This window comes from Callionymus lyra, chromosome 17, assembly GCF_982586985.1.
Source record: "Callionymus lyra chromosome 17, fCalLyr1.hap1.1, whole genome shotgun sequence".
Classification (NCBI taxonomy): domain Eukaryota; kingdom Metazoa; phylum Chordata; class Actinopteri; order Syngnathiformes; family Callionymidae; genus Callionymus; species Callionymus lyra.
The window spans coordinates 23,740,513-23,764,046 of record NC_141834.1 but is presented as its reverse complement, the minus strand read 5'-3'; the positions used below and the strand labels follow the sequence as shown (position 1 = coordinate 23,764,046).

Below are 23,534 nucleotides of genomic sequence, written 5' to 3'. Positions count from 1 at the left end.
TGTGAGTCAGTGTCACCGGCGTCTCAAACAGCAACTTCTAACGATGACGAGACATTTCTTCAGAAAAGCAGAAGCTCAAGCATGGACGTCGACGTGTGTGTCGCTACGGTGACGAGACAACAAACACACAAAGGTCAAAGTTCAGGAGAAAAGAGAGAAAACGAAAGTCAAACGAACGATGATTCAGAATCTGTTTGATCTTCTGCTGGTTCACCATCTGGATCCATGGATCTTTTGAAGGACTTCTCAGCTGCTGCTCGTGCTTCGTGTTGTGTGAGCGAACATTGATGGTAACAGTTGTTTATGAAGATGACAAATATATACACTAAACCGTTCAAAAGTTTGGGGTCACATAGAAAATGTTGTGTTTTCCATGAAAAGTCACTTATTTACCATGACTTGTAAAATGAATAGAAAATATCCATTTGCAGAAACTACAGCCTTGCAGACCTTCTTCATTCTAGCTGTTCATTTGTTGAGGTGATCAGGAGAAGTTTCACCCCATGCTTCTAGAAGCCCCGCCCACACGTTGGATTGGCTGGATGGACACTTCTTCGTACCATACGGTCAAGATGCTCCACAACAGCTCAATGGGGTTTAGACCTGGTGACTCCATTACAGATAGAATACCAGCTGCTTCTTCTCTAAGGTGTGCTTTGGGTGATTGTCCTGTTGTATGGAAGTGTCTCCAATCAAGCGCCGTCCTCAGGGTATGGCATGGTGTTGCAAAATGGAGTGATAGCCTTCCTTATTAGAATCCCTTTAACCTTGAACACATCTCCCACCTTACCAGCACCAAAGCAGCCCCCGACCCTCAGGTTACCCCCACCATGCTTGACAGATGGCGTCAGGACCTCTTCCAGCATCTATTCAGTTGTTCTGCGTCTCACAAATGTTCTTCTATGTGATCCAAACACCTCAACCTTCGATTCGTCGTCCATAACACTTTTTTCCAATCTTCCTCTGTCCAGTGTCTGTGTTCTTTTGCCCATATTCATCTTTTTCTTTTATTGGCCAGACTCAGATATGGCTTTATCTTTGCCACTCTGCCCTGAAGGCCAGCATCCCGGAGTCGCCTCTTCACTGTAGATGTTGACACTGGTGTTTTGCAGGTACTGTTTAATGAAGCTGCCAGTTGAGGACCTGTGAGGCGTCTATTTCTCCAACTAGAGACTCTAATCTTATCTTCTTGCTGAGTTGTGCAGCAGGGCCTCCCACTTCTCTTCTACTCTGGTTAGAGCCAGTTAGTGCTGTTCTCTGAAGGGAGTCGTACACCGTTGTAGGAAACCTTCAGTTTCTTGGCAGTTTCTCGCATGGAATAGCCTTCATTTCTAAGAACAAGAATAGACTGTCGAGTTTCACATGAAAGTTCTCTTTTTCTGGCCATTTTGAGCATTTCATCGTCCCCACAAATGTGATGCTCCAGATACTCAACCAGCTCAATGGAAGGTCCGTTTCATAGCTTCTCTAACCAGCTAAACTGTTGTCAGCTGTGATAACATACTTACATAAGGGTTTCTAATCATCCATTAACCTTCTGATCCAATGAACAAACACATGTACCGTTAGAACACTGGAGAGATGCTGGAACTGGGCCTCAATACACCTGTAGATATTACACCAGAAAACAGACATTTGCAGCTAGAAGTCATTTAACACATTAGCAATGTATAGATTAGATTAAACTTAGATTAGTTTAAACTTAGATTAGTTTAAACTTAGATTAGTTTAAACTTAGATTAGTTTAAAGCACTGTTTAAAAAAACAGAATCAAATCAAAAATAAGGACATTTCTAAGTGACATAAACATGTATATATATATCAACAACATGTACGAGTTCTGAGTTTCTACAAACATCTTCACAAACAAACTGAATAAAGTGAGACTTTTGTGATGAACTTCTGTGGTTTCCTGCCTTTTTCCTGTTGTGTTGCTGCACAGTTGTTGTGTTTCTGCACAGTTGTTGTGTTTCTGCACAGTTGTTGTGTTTCTGCACAGTTGTTGTGTTGCTGCACAGTTGTTGTGTTTCTGCACAGTTGTTGTGTTTCTGCACAGTTGTTGTGTTTCTGCACAGTTGTTGTGTTTCTGCACAGTTGTTGTGTTTCTGCACAGTTGTTGTGTTTCTGCACAGTTGTTGTGTTGCTGCACAGTTGTTGTGTTTCTGCACAGTTGTTGTGTTTCTGCACAGTTGTTGTGTTTCTGCACAGTTGTTGTGTTTCTGCACAGTTGTTGTGTTTCTGCACAGTTGTTGTGTTTCTGCACAGTTGTTGTGTTTCTGCACAGTTGTTGTGTTTCTGCACAGTTGTTGTGTTTCTGCACAGTTGTTGTGTTTCTGCACAGTTGTTGTGTTTCTGCACAGTTGTTGTGTTTCTGCACAGTTGTTGTGTTTCTGCACAGTTGTTGTGTTGCTGCACAGTTGTTGTGTTTCTGCACAGTTGTTGTGTTTCTGCACAGTTGTTGTGTTTCTGCACAGTTGTTGTGTTTCTGCACAGTTGTTGTGTTTCTGCACAGTTGTTGTGTTTCTGCACAGTTGTTGTGTTGCTGCACAGTTGTTGTGTTGCTGCACAGTTGTTGTGTTGCTGCACAGTTGTTGTGTTGCTGCACAGTTGTTGTGTTGCTGCACAGTTGTTGTGTTGCTGCACAGTTGTTGTGTTGCTGCACAGTTGTTGTGTTGCTGCACAGTTGTTGTGTTTCTGCACAGTTGTTGTGTTTCTGCACAGTTGTTGTGTTTCTGCACAGTTGTTGTGTTTCTGCACAGTTGTTGTGTTTCTGCACAGTTGTTGTGTTTCTGCACAGTTGTTGTGTTTCTGCACAGTTGTTGTGTTGCTGCACAGTTGTTGTGTTGCTGCACAGTTGTTGTGTTTCTGCACAGTTGTTGTGTTTCTGCACAGTTGTTGTGTTGCTGCACAGTTGTTGTGTTGAAGCACAGTTGTTGTGTTTCTGCACAGTTGTTGTGTTGAAGCACAGTTGTTGTGTTTCTGCACAGTTGTTGTGTTTCTGCACAGTTGTTGTGTTTCTGCACAGTTGTTGTGTTGCTGCACAGTTGTTGTGTTTCTGCACAGTTGTTGTGTTTCTGCACAGTTGTTGTGTTTCTGCACAGTTGTTGTGTTGCTGCACAGTTGTTGTGTTTCTGCACAGTTGTTGTGTTGCTGCACAGTTGTTGTGTTTCTGCACAGTTGTTGTGTTGCTGCACAGTTGTTGTGTTTCTGCACAGTTGTTGTGTTTCTGCACAGTTGTTGTGTTGCTGCACAGTTGTTGTGTTGCTGCACAGTTGTTGTGTTTCTGCACAGTTGTTGTGTTTCTGCACAGTTGTTGTGTTTCTGCACAGTTGTTGTGTTTCTGCACAGTTGTTGTGTTGCTGCACAGTTGTTGTGTTTCTGCACAGTTGTTGTGTTTCTGCACAGTTGTTGTGTTTCTGCACAGTTGTTGTGTTGCTGCACAGTTGTTGTGTTTCTGCACAGTTGTTGTGTTGCTGCACAGTTGTTGTGTTTCTGCACAGTTGTTGTGTTTCTGCACAGTTGTTGTGTTGAAGCACAGTTGTTGTGTTTCTGCACAGTTGTTGTGTTTCTGCACAGTTGTTGTGTTGAAGCACAGTTGTTGTGTTGCTGCACAGTTGTTGTGTTTCTGCACAGTTGTTGTGTTTCTGCACAGTTGTTGTGTTTCTGCACAGTTGTTGTGTTGCTGCACAGTTGTTGTGTTGCTGCACAGTTGTTGTGTTGCTGCACAGTTGTTGTGTTGCTGCACAGTTGTTGTGTTGCTGCACAGTTGTTGTGTTGCTGCACAGTTGTTGTGTTTCTGCACAGTTGTTGTGTTTCTGCAAAGTTGTTGTGTTGCTGCACAGTTGTTGTGTTGCTGCACAGTTGTTGTGTTGCTGCACAGTTGTTGTGTTGCTGCACAGTTGTTGTGTTGCTGCACAGTTGTTGTGTTGCTGCACAGTTGTTGTGTTGCTGCACAGTTGTTGTGTTTCTGCACAGTTGTTGTGTTTCTGCACAGTTGTTGTGTTGCTGCACAGTTGTTGTGTTTCTGCACAGTTGTTGTGTTGCTGCACAGTTGTTGTGTTTCTGCACAGTTGTTGTGTTTCTGCACAGTTGTTGTGTTTCTGCACAGTTGTTGTGTTTCTGCACAGTTGTTGTGTTTCTGCACAGTTGTTGTGTTGCTGCACAGTTGTTGTGTTGCTGCACAGTTGTTGTGTTTCTGCACAGTTGTTGTGTTTCTGCACAGTTGTTGTGTTGCTGCACAGTTGTTGTGTTTCTGCACAGTTGTTGTGTTGCTGCACAGTTGTTGTGTTGCTGCACAGTTGTTGTGTTTCTGCACAGTTGTTGTGTTTCTGCACAGTTGTTGTGTTGCTGCACAGTTGTTGTGTTTCTGCACAGTTGTTGTGTTTCTGCACAGTTGTTGTGTTGCTGCACAGTTGTTGTGTTTCTGCACAGTTGTTGTGTTTCTGCACAGTTGTTGTGTTGCTGCACAGTTGTTGTGTTTCTGCACAGTTGTTGTGTTGTTGCACAGTTGTTGTGTTTCTGCACAGTTGTTGTGTTTCTGCACAGTTGTTGTGTTGCTGCACAGTTGTTGTGTTTCTGCACAGTTGTTGTGTTTCTGCACAGTTGTTGTGTTGCTGCACAGTTGTTGTGTTTCTGCACAGTTGTTGTGTTTCTGCACAGTTGTTGTGTTTCTGCACAGTTGTTGTGTTGCTGCACAGTTGTTGTGTTTCTGCACAGTTGTTGTGTTTCTGCACAGTTGTTGTGTTGCTGCACAGTTGTTGTGTTTCTGCACAGTTGTTGTGTTTCTGCACAGTTGTTGTGTTGCTGCACAGTTGTTGTGTTTCTGCACAGTTGTTGTGTTTCTGCACAGTTGTTGTGTTGCTGCACAGTTGTTGTGTTTCTGCACAGTTGTTGTGTTTCTGCACAGTTGTTGTGTTTCTGCACAGTTGTTGTGTTGAAGCACAGTTGTTGTGTTGAAGCACAGTTGTTGTGTTGCTGCACAGTTGTTGTGTTGAAGCACAGTTGTTGTGTTGCTGCACAGTTGTTGTGTTTCTGCACAGTTGTTGTGTTTCTGCACAGTTGTTGTGTTGAAGCACAGTTGTTGTGTTTCTGCACAGTTGTTGTGTTTCTGCACAGTTGTTGTGTTGCTGCACAGTTGTTGTGTTTCTGCACAGTTGTTGTGTTTCTGCACAGTTGTTGTGTTTCTGCACAGTTGTTGTGTTGCTGCACAGTTGTTGTGTTTCTGCACAGTTGTTGTGTTTCTGCACAGTTGTTGTGTTGCTGCACAGTTGTTGTGTTGCTGCACAGTTGTTGTGTTTCTGCACAGTTGTTGTGTTTCTGCACAGTTGTTGTGTTTCTGCACAGTTGTTGTGTTTCTGCACAGTTGTTGTGTTGCTGCACAGTTGTTGTGTTTCTGCACAGTTGTTGTGTTTCTGCACAGTTGTTGTGTTGCTGCACAGTTGTTGTGTTGCTGCACAGTTGTTGTGTTTCTGCACAGTTGTTGTGTTGCTGCACAGTTGTTGTGTTTCTGCACAGTTGTTGTGTTTCTGCACAGTTGTTGTGTTTCTGCACAGTTGTTGTGTTTCTGCACAGTTGTTGTGTTTCTGCACAGTTGTTGTGTTGCTGCACAGTTGTTGTGTTGCTGCACAGTTGTTGTGTTTCTGCACAGTTGTTGTGTTTCTGCACAGTTGTTGTGTTGCTGCACAGTTGTTGTGTTTCTGCACAGTTGTTGTGTTGCTGCACAGTTGTTGTGTTGCTGCACAGTTGTTGTGTTTCTGCACAGTTGTTGTGTTTCTGCACAGTTGTTGTGTTGCTGCACAGTTGTTGTGTTTCTGCACAGTTGTTGTGTTTCTGCACAGTTGTTGTGTTGCTGCACAGTTGTTGTGTTTCTGCACAGTTGTTGTGTTTCTGCACAGTTGTTGTGTTGCTGCACAGTTGTTGTGTTTCTGCACAGTTGTTGTGTTGTTGCACAGTTGTTGTGTTTCTGCACAGTTGTTGTGTTTCTGCACAGTTGTTGTGTTGCTGCACAGTTGTTGTGTTTCTGCACAGTTGTTGTGTTTCTGCACAGTTGTTGTGTTGCTGCACAGTTGTTGTGTTTCTGCACAGTTGTTGTGTTTCTGCACAGTTGTTGTGTTTCTGAACAGTTGTTGTGTTGCTGCACAGTTGTTGTGTTTCTGCACAGTTGTTGTGTTTCTGCACAGTTGTTGTGTTGCTGCACAGTTGTTGTGTTTCTGCACAGTTGTTGTGTTTCTGCACAGTTGTTGTGTTGCTGCACAGTTGTTGTGTTTCTGCACAGTTGTTGTGTTTCTGCACAGTTGTTGTGTTGCTGCACAGTTGTTGTGTTTCTGCACAGTTGTTGTGTTTCTGCACAGTTGTTGTGTTTCTGCACAGTTGTTGTGTTGAAGCACAGTTGTTGTGTTGAAGCACAGTTGTTGTGTTGCTGCACAGTTGTTGTGTTGAAGCACAGTTGTTGTGTTGAAGCACAGTTGTTGTGTTGCTGCACAGTTGTTGTGTTTCTGCACAGTTGTTGTGTTGCTGCACAGTTGTTGTGTTGCTGCACAGTTGTTGTGTTTCTGCACAGTTGTTGTGTTGCTGCACAGTTGTTGTGTTGAAGCACAGTTGTTGTGTTTCTGCACAGTTGTTGTGTTTCTGCACAGTTGTTGTGTTTCTGCACAATTGTTGTGTTGCTGCACAGTTGTTGTGTTTCTGCACAGTTGTTGTGTTGAAGCACAGTTGTTGTGTTGCTGCACAGTTGTTGTGTTTCTGCACAGTTGTTGTGTTGCTGCACAGTTGTTGTGTTGCTGCACAGTTGTTGTGTTGCTGCACAGTTGTTGTGTTTCTGCACAGTTGTTGTGTTTCTGCACAGTTGTTGTGTTTCTGCACAGTTGTTGTGTTGCTGCACAGTTGTCGTGTTGCTGCACAGTTGTTGTGTTTCTGCACAGTTGTTGTGTTGCTGCACAGTTGTTGTGTTTCTGCACAGTTGTTGTGTTTCTGCACAGTTGTTGTGTTGCTGCACAGTTGTTGTGTTGCTGCACAGTTGTGTTTCTGCACAGTTGTTGTGTTGCTGCACACTTGTTGTGATACAGTGTGTGCAGTGTGTCTAGTGCGACAACACCTCTCAGAGCACGTTTGTGTAGTGAAACACAGAAGGGTGTGAGTCAGAATACGAAGTGTGTTGTTGCTCTGGAAGCAGAACAATGTGACTCGACGTGAAAAGCTCTTCAAGTGAAAGACTTTAAAGAAGTTAAAGATTTTAAAGACTTTAAACAAGTTAAAGATTTTAAAGACTTTAAACAAGTTAAAGATTTTAAAGACTTTAAACAAGTTAAAGACTTTAAAGACTTTAAAGACATGAGAAGTAAAAACAAACATGTGTTGCTGAACAAACACAGTCTGATGGAAACTTCATGTCAATCATTAACTTCTGTGTCAACGACACACACAACCTCAAGCAGCTGCAGTTCTGGAGGACACCACACGGGGCGCTCTCTCCTCACTCTTGACTCTGAGCTGTACGTACGTTAAAGTGTGTATGTTCGTGTGTTAAAGTGTGTGTTAAAGTGTGTATGTTCGTGTGTGTTAAAGTGTGTATGTTCGTGTGTATGTGCGTGTGTGTTAAATTGTGTGTTAAAGTGTGTATGTATGTGTGTATGTGTGTGTGTGTTAAATTGTGTGTTAAAGTGTGTATGTATGTGTGTATGTGCGTGTGTGTTAAATTGTGTGTTAAAGTGTGTATGTATGTGTGTGTGTGTGTGTGTGAGTGTGTGTTAAATTGTGTGTTAAAGTGTGTATGTTCGTGTGTATGTGTGTGTGTGTTAAAGTGTGTATGTTCGTGTGTTTCAAAGTGTGTATGTTTGTGTGTATGTGCGTGTGTGTTAAATTGTGTATGTGCATGTGTGTTAAAGTATGTATGTACATGTGTGTTAAAGTGTGTGTATATGTGTATGTATGTGTGTATGTACACATGTGTTAAAGTGAGTGTATGTGTGTATGTACATGTGTGTTAAAGTGTGTATGTATGTGTGTGTTAAAGTGTGTGTGCGCGTGTGTGTTAAAGTGTGCATGTGCATTTGTTTGTTAAAGTGTGTATTGTCTCCACATCCAAGGGACTCGTTGTATAAACAAAGTGTGATTACAGCTGGAGGAGTGAAGCCATTATTACGTCATAATGGACTCTCGTAACCAGAGTCAATACTAGTTGATATTTAAATGTATTTAACTGATAGATGACAAGTTAAGAATCATTTAAAGTTACAGTAATTTAGTTATAATTAGTTTAAAGTCACAGTAATGTAGTTATAGTTAGTTTAAAGTCACCGTAATTTAGTTATAATTAGTTTAAAGTCACAGTAATGTAGTTATAATTAGTTTAAAGTCAGAGTAAAGTAGTAATAGTTAGTTTAAAGTCACAGTAATGTAGTAATAGTTAGTTTAAACTCACATTAATGTAGTAATAGTTAGTTTAAAGTCACAGTAATGTAGTAATAGTTAGTTTAAAGTCACAGTTATGTAGTAATAGTTAGTTTAAAGTCACAGTTATGTAGTAATAGTTAGTTTAAAGTCACAGTTATGTAGTAATAGTTAGTTTAAAGTCACAGTTATGTAGTAATAGTTAGTTTAAAGTCACAGTAATGTAGTTATAGTTAGTTTAAAGTCACAGTAATGTAGTAATAGTTAGTTTAAAGTCACAGTAATGTAGTAATAGTTAGTTTAAAGTCACAGTTATGTAGTAATAGTTAGTTTAAAGTCACAGTAATGTAGTTATAGTTAGTTTAAAGTCACAGTAATGTAGTAATAGTTAGTTTAAAGTCACAGTAATGTAGTTATAGTTAGTTTAAAGTCACAGTAATGTAGTAATAGTTAGTTTAAAGTCACAGTAATGTAGTAATAGTTAGTTTAAAGTCACAGTAATGTAGTAATAGTTAGTTTAAAGTCACAGTAATGTAGTAATAGTTAGTTTTAAGTTACAGTAATTTAGTTATAGTTAGTTTAAAGTCACAGTTATGTAGTTATAGTTAGTTTAAAGTCACAGTAATGTAGTAATAGTTAGTTTAAAGTCACAGTAATGTAGTTATAGTTAGTTTAAAGTCACAGTAATGTAGTAATAGTTAGTTTAAAGTCACAGTAATGTAGTAATAGTTAGTTTAAAGTCACAGTAATGTAGTAATAGTTAGTTTTAAGTTACAGTAATTTAGTTATAGTTAGTTTAAAGTCACAGTTATGTAGTTATAGTTAGTTTAAAGTAACAGTAATTTAGTTATAGTTAGTTTAAAGTCACGGTAATGTAGTAATAGTTAGTTTAAAGTCACAGTAATTTAGTTATAGTTAGTTTAAAGTCACAGTAATTTAGTTATAGTTAGTTTAAAGTCACAGTAATGTAGTTATAGTTAGTTTAAAGTCACAGTAATGTAGTAATAGTTAGTTTAAAGTCACAGTAATGTAGTTATAGTTAGTTTAAAGTCACAGTAATGTAGTAATAGTTAGTTTAAAGTCACAGTAATGTAGTTATAGTTAGTTTAAAGTCACAGTAATGTAGTAATAGTTAGTTTAAAGTCACAGTAATGTAGTTATAGTTAGTTTAAAGTCACAGTAATGTAGTTATAGTTAGTTTAAAGTCACAGTAATGTAGTAATAGTTAGTTTAAAGTCACAGTAATGTAGTTATAGTTAGTTTAAAGTCACAGTAATGTAGTTATAGTTAGTTTAAAGTCACAGTAATGTAGTAATGGTTAGTTTAAAGTCACAGTAATGTAGTTATAGTTAGTTTAAAGTCACAGTAATGTAGTTATAGTTAGTTTAAAGTCACAGTAATGTAGTTATAGTTAGTTTAAAGTCACAGTAATTTAGTTATAGTTAGTTTAAAGTCACAGTAATGTAGTAATAGTTAGTTTAAAGTCACAGTATTGTAGTTATAGTTAGTTTAAAGTCACCGTAATGTAGTAACAGTTAGTTTAAAGTCACAGTAATGTAGTTATAGTTAGTTTAAAGTCACAGTAATGTAGTTATAGTTAGTTTAAAGTCACAGTAATGTAGTAATAGTTAGTTTAAAGTCACAGTAATGTAGTTATAGTTAGTTTAAAGTCACAGTAATTTAGTTATAGTTAGTTTAAAGTCACAGTAATGTAGTAATAGTTAGTTTAAAGTCACAGTAATGTAGTAATAGTTAGTTTAAAGTCACAGTAATTTAGTTATAGTTAGTTTAAAGTCACATTAATGTAGTAATAGTTAGTTTAAAGTCACAGTAATTTAGTTATAGTTAGTTTAAAGTCACAGTAATTTAGTTATAGTTAGTTTAAAGTCACATTAATGTAGTAATAGTTAGTTTAAAGTCACAGTAATGTAGTTATAGTTAGTTTAAAGTCACAATAATGTAGTAATAGTTAGTTTAAAGTCACAGTAATTTAGTTATAGTTAGTTTAAAGTCACAGTAATGTAGTAATAGTTAGTTTAAAGTCACAGTAATGTAGTAATAGTTAGTTTAAAGTCACAGTAATGTAGTTATAGTTAGTTTAAAGTCACAATAATGTAGTAATAGTTAGTTTAAAGTCACAGTAATGTAGTTATAGTTAGTTTAAAGTCACAGTAATTTAGTTATAGTTAGTTTAAAGTCACAGTAATTTAGTTATAGTTAGTTTAAAGTCACAGTAATGTAGTAATAGTTAGTTTAAAGTCACAGTATTGTAGTTATAGTTAGTTTAAAGTCACAGTAATGTAGTTATAGTTAGTTTAAAGTCACAGTAATGTAGTAATAGTTAGTTTAAAGTCACAGTAATGTAGTTATAGTTAGTTTAAAGTCACAGTAATGTAGTAATAGTTAGTTTAAAGTCACAGTAATGTAGTTATAGTTAGTTTAAAGTCACAGTAATGTAGTAATAGTTAGTTTAAAGTCACAGTAATGTAGTAATAGTTAGTTTAAAGTCACAGTAATTTAGTTATAGTTAGTTTAAAGTCACAGTAATGTAGTAATAGTTAGTTTAAAGTCACAGTAATGTAGTAATAGTTAGTTTAAAGTCACAATAATGTAGTAATAGTTAGTTTAAAGTCACAGTAATGAAGTTATAGTTAGTTTAAGGTCACGGTAATGTAGTAATAGTTAGTTTAAAGTCACAGTAATTTAGTTATAGTTAGTTTAAAGTCACAGTAATTTAGTTATAGTTAGTTTAAAGTCACAGTAATGTAGTTATAGTTAGTTTAAAGTCACAGTAATGTAGTAATAGTTAGTTTAAAGTCACAGTAATGTAGTTATAGTTAGTTTAAAGTCACAGTAATGTAGTAATAGTTAGTTTAAAGTCACAGTAATGTAGTTATAGTTAGTTTAAAGTCACAGTAATGTAGTAATAGTTAGTTTAAAGTCACAGTAATGTAGTTATAGTTAGTTTAAAGTCACAGTAATGTAGTTATAGTTAGTTTAAAGTCACAGTAATGTAGTAATAGTTAGTTTAAAGTCACAGTAATGTAGTTATAGTTAGTTTAAAGTCACAGTAATGTAGTTATAGTTAGTTTAAAGTCACAGTAATGTAGTAATGGTTAGTTTAAAGTCACAGTAATGTAGTTATAGTTAGTTTAAAGTCACAGTAATGTAGTTATAGTTAGTTTAAAGTCACAGTAATGTAGTTATAGTTAGTTTAAAGTCACAGTAATTTAGTTATAGTTAGTTTAAAGTCACAGTAATGTAGTAATAGTTAGTTTAAAGTCACAGTATTGTAGTTATAGTTAGTTTAAAGTCACCGTAATGTAGTAACAGTTAGTTTAAAGTCACAGTAATGTAGTTATAGTTAGTTTAAAGTCACAGTAATGTAGTTATAGTTAGTTTAAAGTCACAGTAATGTAGTAATAGTTAGTTTAAAGTCACAGTAATGTAGTTATAGTTAGTTTAAAGTCACAGTAATGTAGTTATAGTTAGTTTAAAGTCACAGTAATTTAGTTATAGTTAGTTTAAAGTCACAGTAATGTAGTAATAGTTAGTTTAAAGTCACAGTAATGTAGTAATAGTTAGTTTAAAGTCACAGTAATTTAGTTATAGTTAGTTTAAAGTCACATTAATGTAGTAATAGTTAGTTTAAAGTCACAGTAATTTAGTTATAGTTAGTTTAAAGTCACAGTAATTTAGTTATAGTTAGTTTAAAGTCACATTAATGTAGTAATAGTTAGTTTAAAGTCACAGTAATGTAGTTATAGTTAGTTTAAAGTCACAATAATGTAGTAATAGTTAGTTTAAAGTCACAGTAATTTAGTTATAGTTAGTTTAAAGTCACAGTAATGTAGTAATAGTTAGTTTAAAGTCACAGTAATGTAGTAATAGTTAGTTTAAAGTCACAGTAATGTAGTTATAGTTAGTTTAAAGTCACAATAATGTAGTAATAGTTAGTTTAAAGTCACAGTAATGTAGTTATAGTTAGTTTAAAGTCACAGTAATTTAGTTATAGTTAGTTTAAAGTCACAGTAATTTAGTTATAGTTAGTTTAAAGTCACAGTAATGTAGTAATAGTTAGTTTAAAGTCACAGTATTGTAGTTATAGTTAGTTTAAAGTCACAGTAATGTAGTTATAGTTAGTTTAAAGTCACAGTAATGTAGTAATAGTTAGTTTAAAGTCACAGTAATGTAGTTATAGTTAGTTTAAAGTCACAGTAATGTAGTTATAGTTAGTTTAAAGTCACAGTAATTTAGTTATAGTTAGTTTAAAGTCACAGTAATGTAGTAATAGTTAGTTTAAAGTCACAGTAATGTAGTAATAGTTAGTTTAAAGTCACAGTAATTTAGTTATAGTTAGTTTAAAGTCACAGTAATGTAGTAATAGTTAGTTTAAAGTCACAGTTATGTAGTAATAGTTAGTTTAAAGTCACAATAATGTAGTAATAGTTAGTTTAAAGTCACAGTAATGAAGTTATAGTTAGTTTAAAGTCACAGTATTGTAGTTATAGTTAGTTTAAAGTCACAGTAATGTAGTAATAGTTAGTTTAAAGTCACAGTAATGTAGTAATAGTTAGTTTAAAGTCACAATAATGTAGTAATAGTTAGTTTAAAGTCACAGTAATGAAGTTATAGTTAGTTTAAAGTCACAGTAATGAAGTAATAGTTAGTTTAAAGTCACAATAATGTAGTAATAGTTAGTTTAAAGTCACAGTATTGTAGTTATAGTTAGTTTAAAGTCACAGTAATGTAGTAATAGTTAGTTTAAAGTCACAGTAATGAAGTAACAGTAATCAATAGTCATTAAACTTGTCACTAGTTGAACATGAATATTGAGCAGGTTTATCGTTAACAAACACAAACAAACAAAACTGCTGCAAAAACATCTGCTCAAATATAGATTTATTTAGATCATCTGCGATACAAACACAAGTGAAGACTGATGTCTCCTCTCGTCCTCAGTCGTTCACGGGAGAGACGAGCAGTTACAAGAGGGATTAGAACCAGAAGAAATAAAACAAATAATTACTTTGATCAAACCACGTTCCACTCGTGTTCAAACTGTTCTGACCATGTTATGATGCAAACATCAGGAACTAAACAACATTTAAACGATGCTTCTGTCAATCAACGCTTCAGAAAATATATTCATACAAATAAATGTTATTTTGATCGTATCGAGTGAAGGCTCTACTGCCCCCTGTGTCTGGGAGAAGAACTGACTGAAGATCTCATTAATTCAAGGATTAATCACTTTTATAAAGTTTTTCTTCAAGGACTTGAGGAGCAACATCGCCCCCTTTTGGACTGGAGGCTGCGTGGATATTTCTATGACGTCACAGTTTCACTGTTGTCACGTGTCAGATTCATATTTAAAGGTTTTTTAAAGTTCAACACGTGATCAACAGTTGATTTAATTTGACCTTGATCTTGTTGAACTTTGATGAAGATGTTTGAACCGGTTCCGTCCGGATCGGTCAGTTCTCCCGCGGCTCCTGCGCGGGCTCGTGCGGTGCGTGCAGGTGAGTGTCCAGCTCCTGCAGGACGGCGTCTCTGCCCACCTGGTCGTTCCTCCTCTTCTCCATCACCACGTCCTCCAGGCTCTGGAACTCCAGCACGTGACTCTCCTTCTCCGAGAAGCGCATCTTCAGCCGATACGGCTGCTTTCCGATCCGGATCTCGCCTCCGATCTTGAACTCGCGCCTCCCGTAGCGACACCAGGCGGCGAAGCTCTCCGAGTTCCTCCAGTCCAGGTCCCGGTCCCGCGTGCCCACCTGGTCCAGCGCGTTCCGAACCACCGCCTCCGGCGGCAGCGCGCGGTATCGGTACAGTTGGTTTACGATCCTGCCGCGCCGGCCTTGACTCGCGTCGCTCAGGAAGTTGTTCTGGATCTCGGCCCGGTGCAGGTGGACCACCTGGAAGTCTCCCACGAACACGGCCCAGTGCGGGTACTGACCCGAGCTCACGAACTCCAGCAGGTCTCCGGGCCGGCACCGGTTCAGGAGGACCTCGGGCGCGTGCGTCTGGAGCGAGCCCTGCCGCTCGAACACGACCTGGTCCCGGTACAGAACCACACAGTCCAGCTCGTCGCGCGCGTCGAAGGGCTTCTCCTCGTGCGGGGCGCGTGCGCGCGACACCTGCTCCACGTGCTCGTCCAGCTCGTCCTGGTCGTCGCTGGAGAAGATGTACGAGACTCCGATCCTGGGTCCGTCCTCGTCCGGGTCGAGCCCGTTCGGATCCGCCGTCGGAACCTCCGCGTAGTTGAGGTGCGTCAACTTGTCCACCTGGTTCCCCATGATGGACCGGAACCCCCGGGCGAGCCTGGCTCACCTACATCCACGGAACCGGAACATAATCCATGTCGAGGTCCAGACGGATCCGGGCGCGGAACTCGTTCTCAACAGGTGAGACCAGACACACCTGTTGGCTCACTTCCTGTCCCGGAACTTCGACTCTGCCGAACCGTCCGCCTCACATGGTCCGGGACTCTCGGCCCGGTTCGGCAGGAGGTCCGTGAGCAGGTTCTGGTGTCGCGAGCACGACTGGGTCTGGTGTTGTGTTGCACGAAACTCTGGACCCGCGGGAGGTGTTCGCTCTTAAAGAGACACAACCTTTGGGTCTGAGCTCACGAGCGCCCCCTGCTGCCCCACCAGAGCCGCACCAGGTCCATCAGAACCTCTGCTGGACTTTGGACCTGATTTGTTTGTTGACAAAATTCCTTTAATTTCATCAGAACTCGATGAACTCGCACGTGACGCGTTTATTGTTGGTTTTTACTCGAGTTTGAATTAAATATTTGATATTTAAATGAATAAAATACTTGAAAATAATATAGTAATAATTAAATACTTGATAATATTAAATGATTTAAATATTTGATAATTAAATGAATAAAATACTTGATAATAATTAAAATAATTCAATATTTGATAATTAAATACTTGATAATAATTAAATGAATTTAATACTTGATAATAATTCAATGAATTTAATACTTGATAATAATTCAATGAATTAAATACTTGCTGATAATTCAATGAATTAAATACTTGCTGATAATTAAATGAATTAAATATTTGATAATAATTAAACGAATTAAATAATTACTAATAATTCAATGAATTCAATACTTGATAATAATTAAATACTTGATAATAATTCAATTAATTCAATACTTGATAATAACTAAATACTTGATAATAATTCAATGAATACTTAATAATAATTCAATGAATTTAATACTTGATAATAATTCAATGAATGAAATACTTGCTAATAATTAAATACTTGATAATTCAATGAATTAAATACTTGCTGATAATTAAATGAATTAAATACTTGCTAATAATTCAATGAATTAAATAATTACTAATAATTCAATGAATTAAATACTTGCTAATAATTTAATGAATTAAAATATTTGATAATAATTAAATTAAATACTTGATAATAATTAAATACGTTACTATATATAACGTTTACTGACATGATTTTAAAATAGTAAAACGTATAGTATATATAGTATTTATGAAACTACTGTGAATAAACGTAATAAATGTTTATTTTTTACACATACATATTTTAATCCAGATTAGAAACAAATCCATGTGTTAAATGAATAAAATATGTTTTAACTGTGAAAACTCTCTTTGAATTAATGACATTTTAATAAAGTCGTCATTAACACGAGTAGAAACAGAAGTTCGTCTGATCCATCATTTCTGATCCATGTTGACAGGTGTCAATCAGAAAAGTTATTTTCTTCTAAATGACCCAAATTAAACTTCAACTGATGTCGCCCTCAAGTGGACACATAACGCAACTACATGACATTTCGACTTTATTTACTACTAATAAAAGTGTTTCTCGTCAGTTCTTCTTCTGACTGATGAGGATCTTTCTCTTCAGAACCGGGTCCGGGACCAGGTCCGACACGTTCACGTCCAGGTTCCCACAGCCGACCACCGGACACCTTCAGGAGAGGGAGAAGAAGAAGATCAGCTGTGGTTCCTCGGGTTCCTCGGGTTCCTCGGGTTCCTCAGGCTCCGGGTCCGACCTGCACTTCTTCTTCTGGCTCCGTCGGGTCCGGATCAGACTCAAGATGGCGGCTTCGTCGTACATGTGGTTACACTTCCTGTTCTTCACGGGGTTCTCCATGTCCACCTGACGCAGGTGAGGAAACATCTCAGCAGGTGACGACAATAATCAAACTGAAGTGAGATAAACATCACAAACATTAAATACACAACAACAAATGTGTTTTGTTGACACCTGAGTGAGAGGACACGTGAAGTTCACTTGACTGTGAGCGACAACGATGTCTGCGTCAAACTCCTCCATGTCCTCGTGCTCCTGATCGGCTGAAAACCATCGATAAACATGTTTTTACTGAACAAGATCTAAACATTATTGTAATCATTCATATTTAAAGTATATTTCACTTCAATATTATTACAATTAATCAATAGTTTTCATTTGTTTTACTGTCGTTTCTGTTGTAATTCTCGACGTGGCCACAGGAGGCGCTGCAGACCAGAGCACACGAGTCTCTCACCTTGACCTGTTGCTCTCACGCTCTCCTTGAAGGTCACGACCTTAGGGTGACTTTGAAGACCAGCGTCCGACAGACGAGAAGTTTTCTCTGCGAACTTTTCCTTCACCTCGTCCAGCAGGTGGCGCAGCGAGTCTGGTTCCTGCGAGACCGCCTGCATCCAACCGTCATCAGACCGTCATCCAACCATCATAAGACCATCATCAGACCATCATCCAACCGTCATCCAACCATCGTCCAACCATCATCCAACCTTCGTCCAACCTTCATCCAACCTTCGTCCAACCTTCGTCCAACCTTCGTCCAACCTTCGTCCAACCATCGTCCAACCATCATCAGACCATCATAAGACCATCATCCAACCGTCATCCAACCATCGTCCAACCATCATCAGACCATCATCAGACCATCATCAGACCATCATCCAACCATCATCCAACCATCATCCAACCTTCGTCCAACCGTCATCAGACCGTCATCAGACTGTCATCCAACCATCATCCAACCATCGTCCAACCTTCATCAGACCATCATCCAACCATCGTCCAACCATCGTCCAACCATCATCAGACCATCATCCAACCGTCATCCAACCGTCATCCAACCATCGTCCAACCATCATCCAACCTTCGTCCAACCTTCGTCCAACCATCATCCAACCTTCGTCCAACCTTCGTCCAACCTTCGTCCAACCATCGTCCAACCATCATCAGACCATCATAAGACCATCATCCAACCGTCATCCAACCATCGTCCAACCATCATCCAACCTTCGTCCAACCTTCGTCCAACCTTCGTCCAACCATCATCCAACCTTCGTCCAACCTTCGTCCAACCTTCGTCCAACCATCGTCCAACCATCATCAGACCATCATCAGACCATCATCAGACCATCATCCAACCATCATCCAACCTTCGTCCAACCGTCATCAGACCGTCATCAGACCGTCATCAGACCGTCATCAGACTGTCATCCAACCATCATCCAACCTTCATCCAACCTTCGTCCAACCTTCGTCCAACCTTCGTCCAACCTTCGTCCAACCATCGTCCAACCATCATCAGACCATCATAAGACCATCATCCAACCGTCATCCAACCATCGTCCAACCATCATCAGACCATCATCAGACCATCATCAGACCATCATCAGACCATCATCCAACCATCATCCAACCTTCGTCCAACCGTCATCAGACCGTCATCAGACTGTCATCCAACCATCATCCAACCATCGTCCAACCTTCATCAGACCATCATCCAACCATCGTCCAACCATCGTCCAACCATCATCAGACCATCATCCAACCGTCATCCAACCATCGTCCAACCATCATCCAACCTTCGTCCAACCTTCGTCCAACCATCATCCAACCTTCGTCCAACCTTCGTCCAACCTTCGTCCAACCATCGTCCAACCATCATCAGACCATCATAAGACCATCATCCAACCGTCATCCAACCATCGTCCAACCATCATCCAACCTTCGTCCAACCTTCGTCCAACCATCATCCAACCTTCGTCCAACCTTCGTCCAACCTTCGTCCAACCATCGTCCAACCATCATCAGACCATCATCAGACCATCATCAGACCATCATCCAACCATCATCCAACCTTCGTCCAACCTTCGTCCAACCGTCATCAGACCGTCATCAGACCGTCATCAGACTGTCATCCAACCATCATCCAACCATCGTCCAACCTTCATCAGACCATCATCCAACCATCGTCCAACCATCGTCCAACCATCATCAGACCATCATCCAACCATCATCCAACCATCATCAGACCATCGTCCAACCATCATCCAACCATCATCAGACCATCATCAGACCATCGTCCAACCATCATCCAACCATCATCCAACCATCATCCGACCATCATCCAACCATCGTCCAACTTTCATCGGACCATCATCCAACCATCGTCCAACCATCGTCCAACCATCATCAGACCATCATCCAACCATCATCCAACCATCATCAGACCATCATCAGACCATCGTCCAACCATCATCCAACCATCATCCAACCATCATCTGACCATCATCCGACCATCATCCAACCATCGTCCAACCTTCATCAGACCATCATCAGACCATCATCAGACCATCATCCAACCATCATCCAACCATCGTCCAACCATCATCAGACCATCATCAAACCATCATCCAACCATCGTCCAACCATCATCAGACCATCATCCAACCATCATCCAACCATCGTCCAACCTTCATTCAACCATCATCCAACCATCATCCAACCATCGTCCAACCTTCGTCCAACCATCATCAGACCATCATCAGACCGTCATCCAACCATCGTCCAACCATCGTCCAACCTTCGTCCAACCATCATCAGACCATCATTAGACCATCGTCCAACCGTCATCCAACCATCATCCAACCATCATCCAACCATCATCCAACCTTCGTCCAACCATCATCAGACCATCGTCCAACCATCATCCAACCATCATCCAACCATCATCCGACCATCATCCGACCATCGTCCAACCTTCATCAGACCATCATCCAACCATCATCAGACCATCATCCAACCATCATCCAACCATCGTCCAACCATCATCAGACCATCATCCAACCATTGTCCAACCATCGTCCAACCATCATCAGACCATCATCCAACCATCGTCCAACCTTCATTCAACCATCATCCAACCATCATCCAACCATCGTCCAACCTTCGTCCAACCATCATCAGACCGTCATCAGACCGTCATCCAACCATCATCCAACCATCGTCCAACCTTCGTCCAACCATCATCAGACCATCATCAGACCATCGTCCAACCGTCATCCAACCATCATCCAACCATCATCCAATCATCATCCAACCATCATCAGACCATCATCCAACCATCATCAGACCATCATCCAACCATCATCCAACCATCGTCCAACCATCATCAGACCATCGTCCAACCATCATCAGACCATCATCCAATCATCATCCAACCATCATCAGACAATCATCCAACCATCATCAGACCATCATCCAACCATCATTAGACCATCGTCCAACCGTCATCGTCCAACCAACATTCAACCATCATCAGACCATCATCCAACCGTCATCCAACCATCATTAGACCATCGTCCAACCATCATCCAACCATCATCCAACCATCGTCCAACCATCATCAGACCATCATCCAACCATCATCAGACCATCATCCAACCATCGTCCAACCATCGTCCAACCAACATTCAACCATCATCAGACCATCATCCAACCATCATCAGACCATCATCCAACCATTATTAGACCATCGTCCAACCAACATTCAACCATCATCAGACCATCATCCAACCGTCCTTCAACCACGACTCGACTCCTTCACTCGTCTCACCTGAGTCGTGACCTGACTCACGACGTCCACGAAGGTATTGATCTCTCGTTCCAGACGAGCAGAGTCTAGCATCAGGTCCTGCAGCGTCTGCAGCTCCTCAGTCACACCTGCGTCTGACCAGGTGAGGAACACACATTAATACACAAACATGTTGAGTGTGTTCAGAACAACAACACACATTAATACACAAACATGTTGAGTGTGTTCAGAACAACAACACACATTAATACACAAACATGTTGAGTGTGTTCAGAACAACAACACACATTAATACACAAACATGTGAAGTACGTTCAGAACAACAACACACATTAATACACAAACATGTTGAGTGTGTTCAGAACAACAACACACATTAATACACAAACATGTTGAGTGTGTTCAGAACAACAACACACATTAATACACAAACATGTAGAGTGTGTTCAGAACAACAACACACATTAATACACAAACATGTTGAGTGTGTTCAGAACAACAACACACATTAATACACAAACATGTGAAGTACGTTCAGAACAACAACACACATTAATACACAAACATGTGAAGTACGTTCAGAACAACAACACACATTAATACACAAACATGTGAAGTACGTTCAGAACAACAACACACATTAATACACAAACATGTGAAGTACGTTCAGAACAACAACACACATTAATACACAAACATGTGAAGTACGTTCAGAACAACAACACACATTAATACACAAACGTGTGAAGTAAGTTCAGAACAACAACACACATTAATACACAAACGTGTGAAGTACGTTCAGAACAACAACACACATTAATACACAAACGTGTGAAGTACGTTCAGAACAACAACACACATTAACACACAAACATGTGAAGTACGTTCAGAACAACAACACACATTAATACACAAACATGTGAAGTACGTTCAGAACAACAACACACATTAACACACAAACATGTGAAGTACGTTCAGAACAACAACACACATTAATACACAAACATGTGAAGTACGTTCAGAACAACAACACACATTAATACACAAACATGTGAAGTACGTTCAGAACAACAACACACATTAATACACAAACATGTGAAGTACGTTCAGAACAACAACACACATTAATACACAAACGTGTGAAGTACGTTCAGAACAACAACACACATTAACACACAAACATGTGAAGTACGTTCAGAACAACAACACACATTAATACACAAACATGTGAAGTACGTTCAGAACAACAACACACATTAATACACAAACATGTGAAGTACGTTCAGAACAACAACACACATTAATACACAAACATGTGAAGTACGTTCAGAACAACAACACACATTAATACACAAACGTGTGAAGTACGTTCAGAACAACAACACACATTAACACACAAACATGTGAAGTACGTTCAGAACAACAACACACATTAATACACAAACATGTGAAGTACGTTCAGAACAACAACACACATTAATACACAAACATGTGAAGTACGTTCAGAACAACAACACACATTAATACACAAACATGTGAAGTACGTTCAGAACAACAACACACATTAATACACAAACGTGTGAAGTACGTTCAGAACAACAACACACATTAATACACAAACATGTGAAGTACGTTCAGAACAACAACACACATTAATACACAAACATGTGAAGTACATTCAGAACAACAACACACATTAATACACAAACATGTGAAGTACGTTCAGAACAACAACACACATTAACACACAAACATGTGAAGTACGTTCAGAACAACAACACACATTAATACACAAACATGTGAAGTACGTTCAGAACAACAACACACATTAATACACAAACATGTGAAGTACGTTCAGAACAACAACACACATTAACACACAAACATGTGAAGTACGTTCAGAACAACAACACACATTAATACACAAACATGTGAAGTACGTTCAGAACAACAACACACATTAATACACAAACATGTGAAGTACGTTCAGAACAACAACACACATTAATACACAAACATGTGAAGTACGTTCAGAACAACAACACACATTAATACACAAACGTGTGAAGTACGTTCAGAACAACAACACACATTAACACACAAACATGTGAAGTACGTTCAGAACAACAACACACATTAATACACAAACATGTGAAGTACGTTCAGAACAACAACACACATTAATACACAAACATGTGAAGTACGTTCAGAACAACAACACACATTAATACACAAACATGTGAAGTACGTTCAGAACAACAACACACATTAATACACAAACGTGTGAAGTACGTTCAGAACAACAACACACATTAACACACAAACATGTGAAGTACGTTCAGAACAACAACACACATTAATACACAAACATGTGAAGTACGTTCAGAACAACAACACACATTAATACACAAACATGTGAAGTACGTTCAGAACAACAACACACATTAATACACAAACATGTGAAGTACGTTCAGAACAACAACACACATTAATACACAAACGTGTGAAGTACGTTCAGAACAACAACACACATTAATACACAAACATGTGAAGTACGTTCAGAACAACAACACACATTAATACACAAACATGTGAAGTACATTCAGAACAACAACACACATTAACACACAAACACTGGGACAAAGTTTCAACAATAATGAAAGACATGTTTATATTTAAGATTAATGACAAAAACAAGGCAGACGTACATTATATATAATTATATATGATACATAAGAGAGAATCAAAGTTATGTTTAATTATTATTATTATGTTACTCTCGTTATTATTATATTAACCGTCACAGTATTTTTATTTATTTATATTTATATTTCTTCAACATGTTTCTACTTTTAATTCCACGATCTTTGACTTTTAATCCAAACAATAAAAAGAATTAACTCTTTATCTTCTAACTTCAGTCTTCATGGACGCTTCTCACCCTGAGCCTCCACCAGATCCATCGCCACATCCGTCACTATGTCCATCCCGGTTCCGATGTCCGCCTGGAAGGACCGGAGCGACGACAGAGACCCGTGGACCGAACTGAGAGACATGGTTCTGATCCAAACGATCAACAGAACCGCCACCAGTTAGCCCGTTAGCTTAGCATGCTAACACCCGCGTCAACGTGACTAAACCAGTAACGATTCGATTAATACTTAATATTTTAATCGATCGGTTTATTGATTTACGTCCGAACACGAGGTTGATCCAAGTGTTTGTTGTTGTATGAAAGAAC

General features: G+C 39.0%; 2 protein-coding genes across 2 annotated transcripts; both read right to left on the bottom strand.

Annotated features, from left to right (window-relative positions):
• Positions 1–13,273: 13,273 nt before the first annotated feature.
• LOC148063053 (protein LRATD2-like) lies at positions 13,274–14,952 on the bottom strand. The gene has a single exon (XM_087778954.1). It carries the CDS (start codon positions 14,682–14,684, stop codon positions 13,866–13,868), a length of 819 nt encoding a protein of 272 aa, XP_087635080.1. The 5' UTR covers positions 14,685–14,952; the 3' UTR covers positions 13,274–13,865.
• A 1,086-nt stretch (positions 14,953–16,038) lies between these two features.
• On the bottom strand, positions 16,039–23,532 carry nsmce2 (NSE2 SUMO ligase component of SMC5/6 complex). Its single transcript, XM_087812290.1, has 6 exons — positions 23,235–23,532; positions 20,315–20,427; positions 16,943–17,093; positions 16,660–16,748; positions 16,445–16,551; positions 16,039–16,360 (listed from the first exon to the last, which is right to left on the bottom strand). Exons 1-6 carry the CDS (start codon positions 23,347–23,349, stop codon positions 16,258–16,260), a joined length of 678 nt encoding a protein of 225 aa, XP_087668416.1. The 5' UTR covers positions 23,350–23,532; the 3' UTR covers positions 16,039–16,257.
• Between the last annotated feature and the right edge of the window lie 2 nt (positions 23,533–23,534).

Bases quoted from the DNA above. Each gene is read 5' to 3' on its own strand.
- LOC148063053 (XM_087778954.1), bottom strand. From the start codon at position 14,684: ATGGGGAACCAGGTGGACAAGTTGACGCACCTCAACTACGCGGAGGTT.
- nsmce2 (XM_087812290.1), bottom strand. From the start codon at position 23,349: ATGTCTCTCAGTTCGGTCCACGGGTCTCTGTCGTCGCTCCGGTCCTTC. The intron at 20,428-23,234 runs GTGAGAAGCGTC...TCACCTGGTCAG, and splicing joins GGATCTGGTGGAGGCTCAGG to ACGCAGGTGTGACTGAGGAG. The intron at 17,094-20,314 runs GTGAGACGAGTG...GGTTGGATGCAG, and splicing joins TGAGTCAGGTCACGACTCAG to GCGGTCTCGCAGGAACCAGA.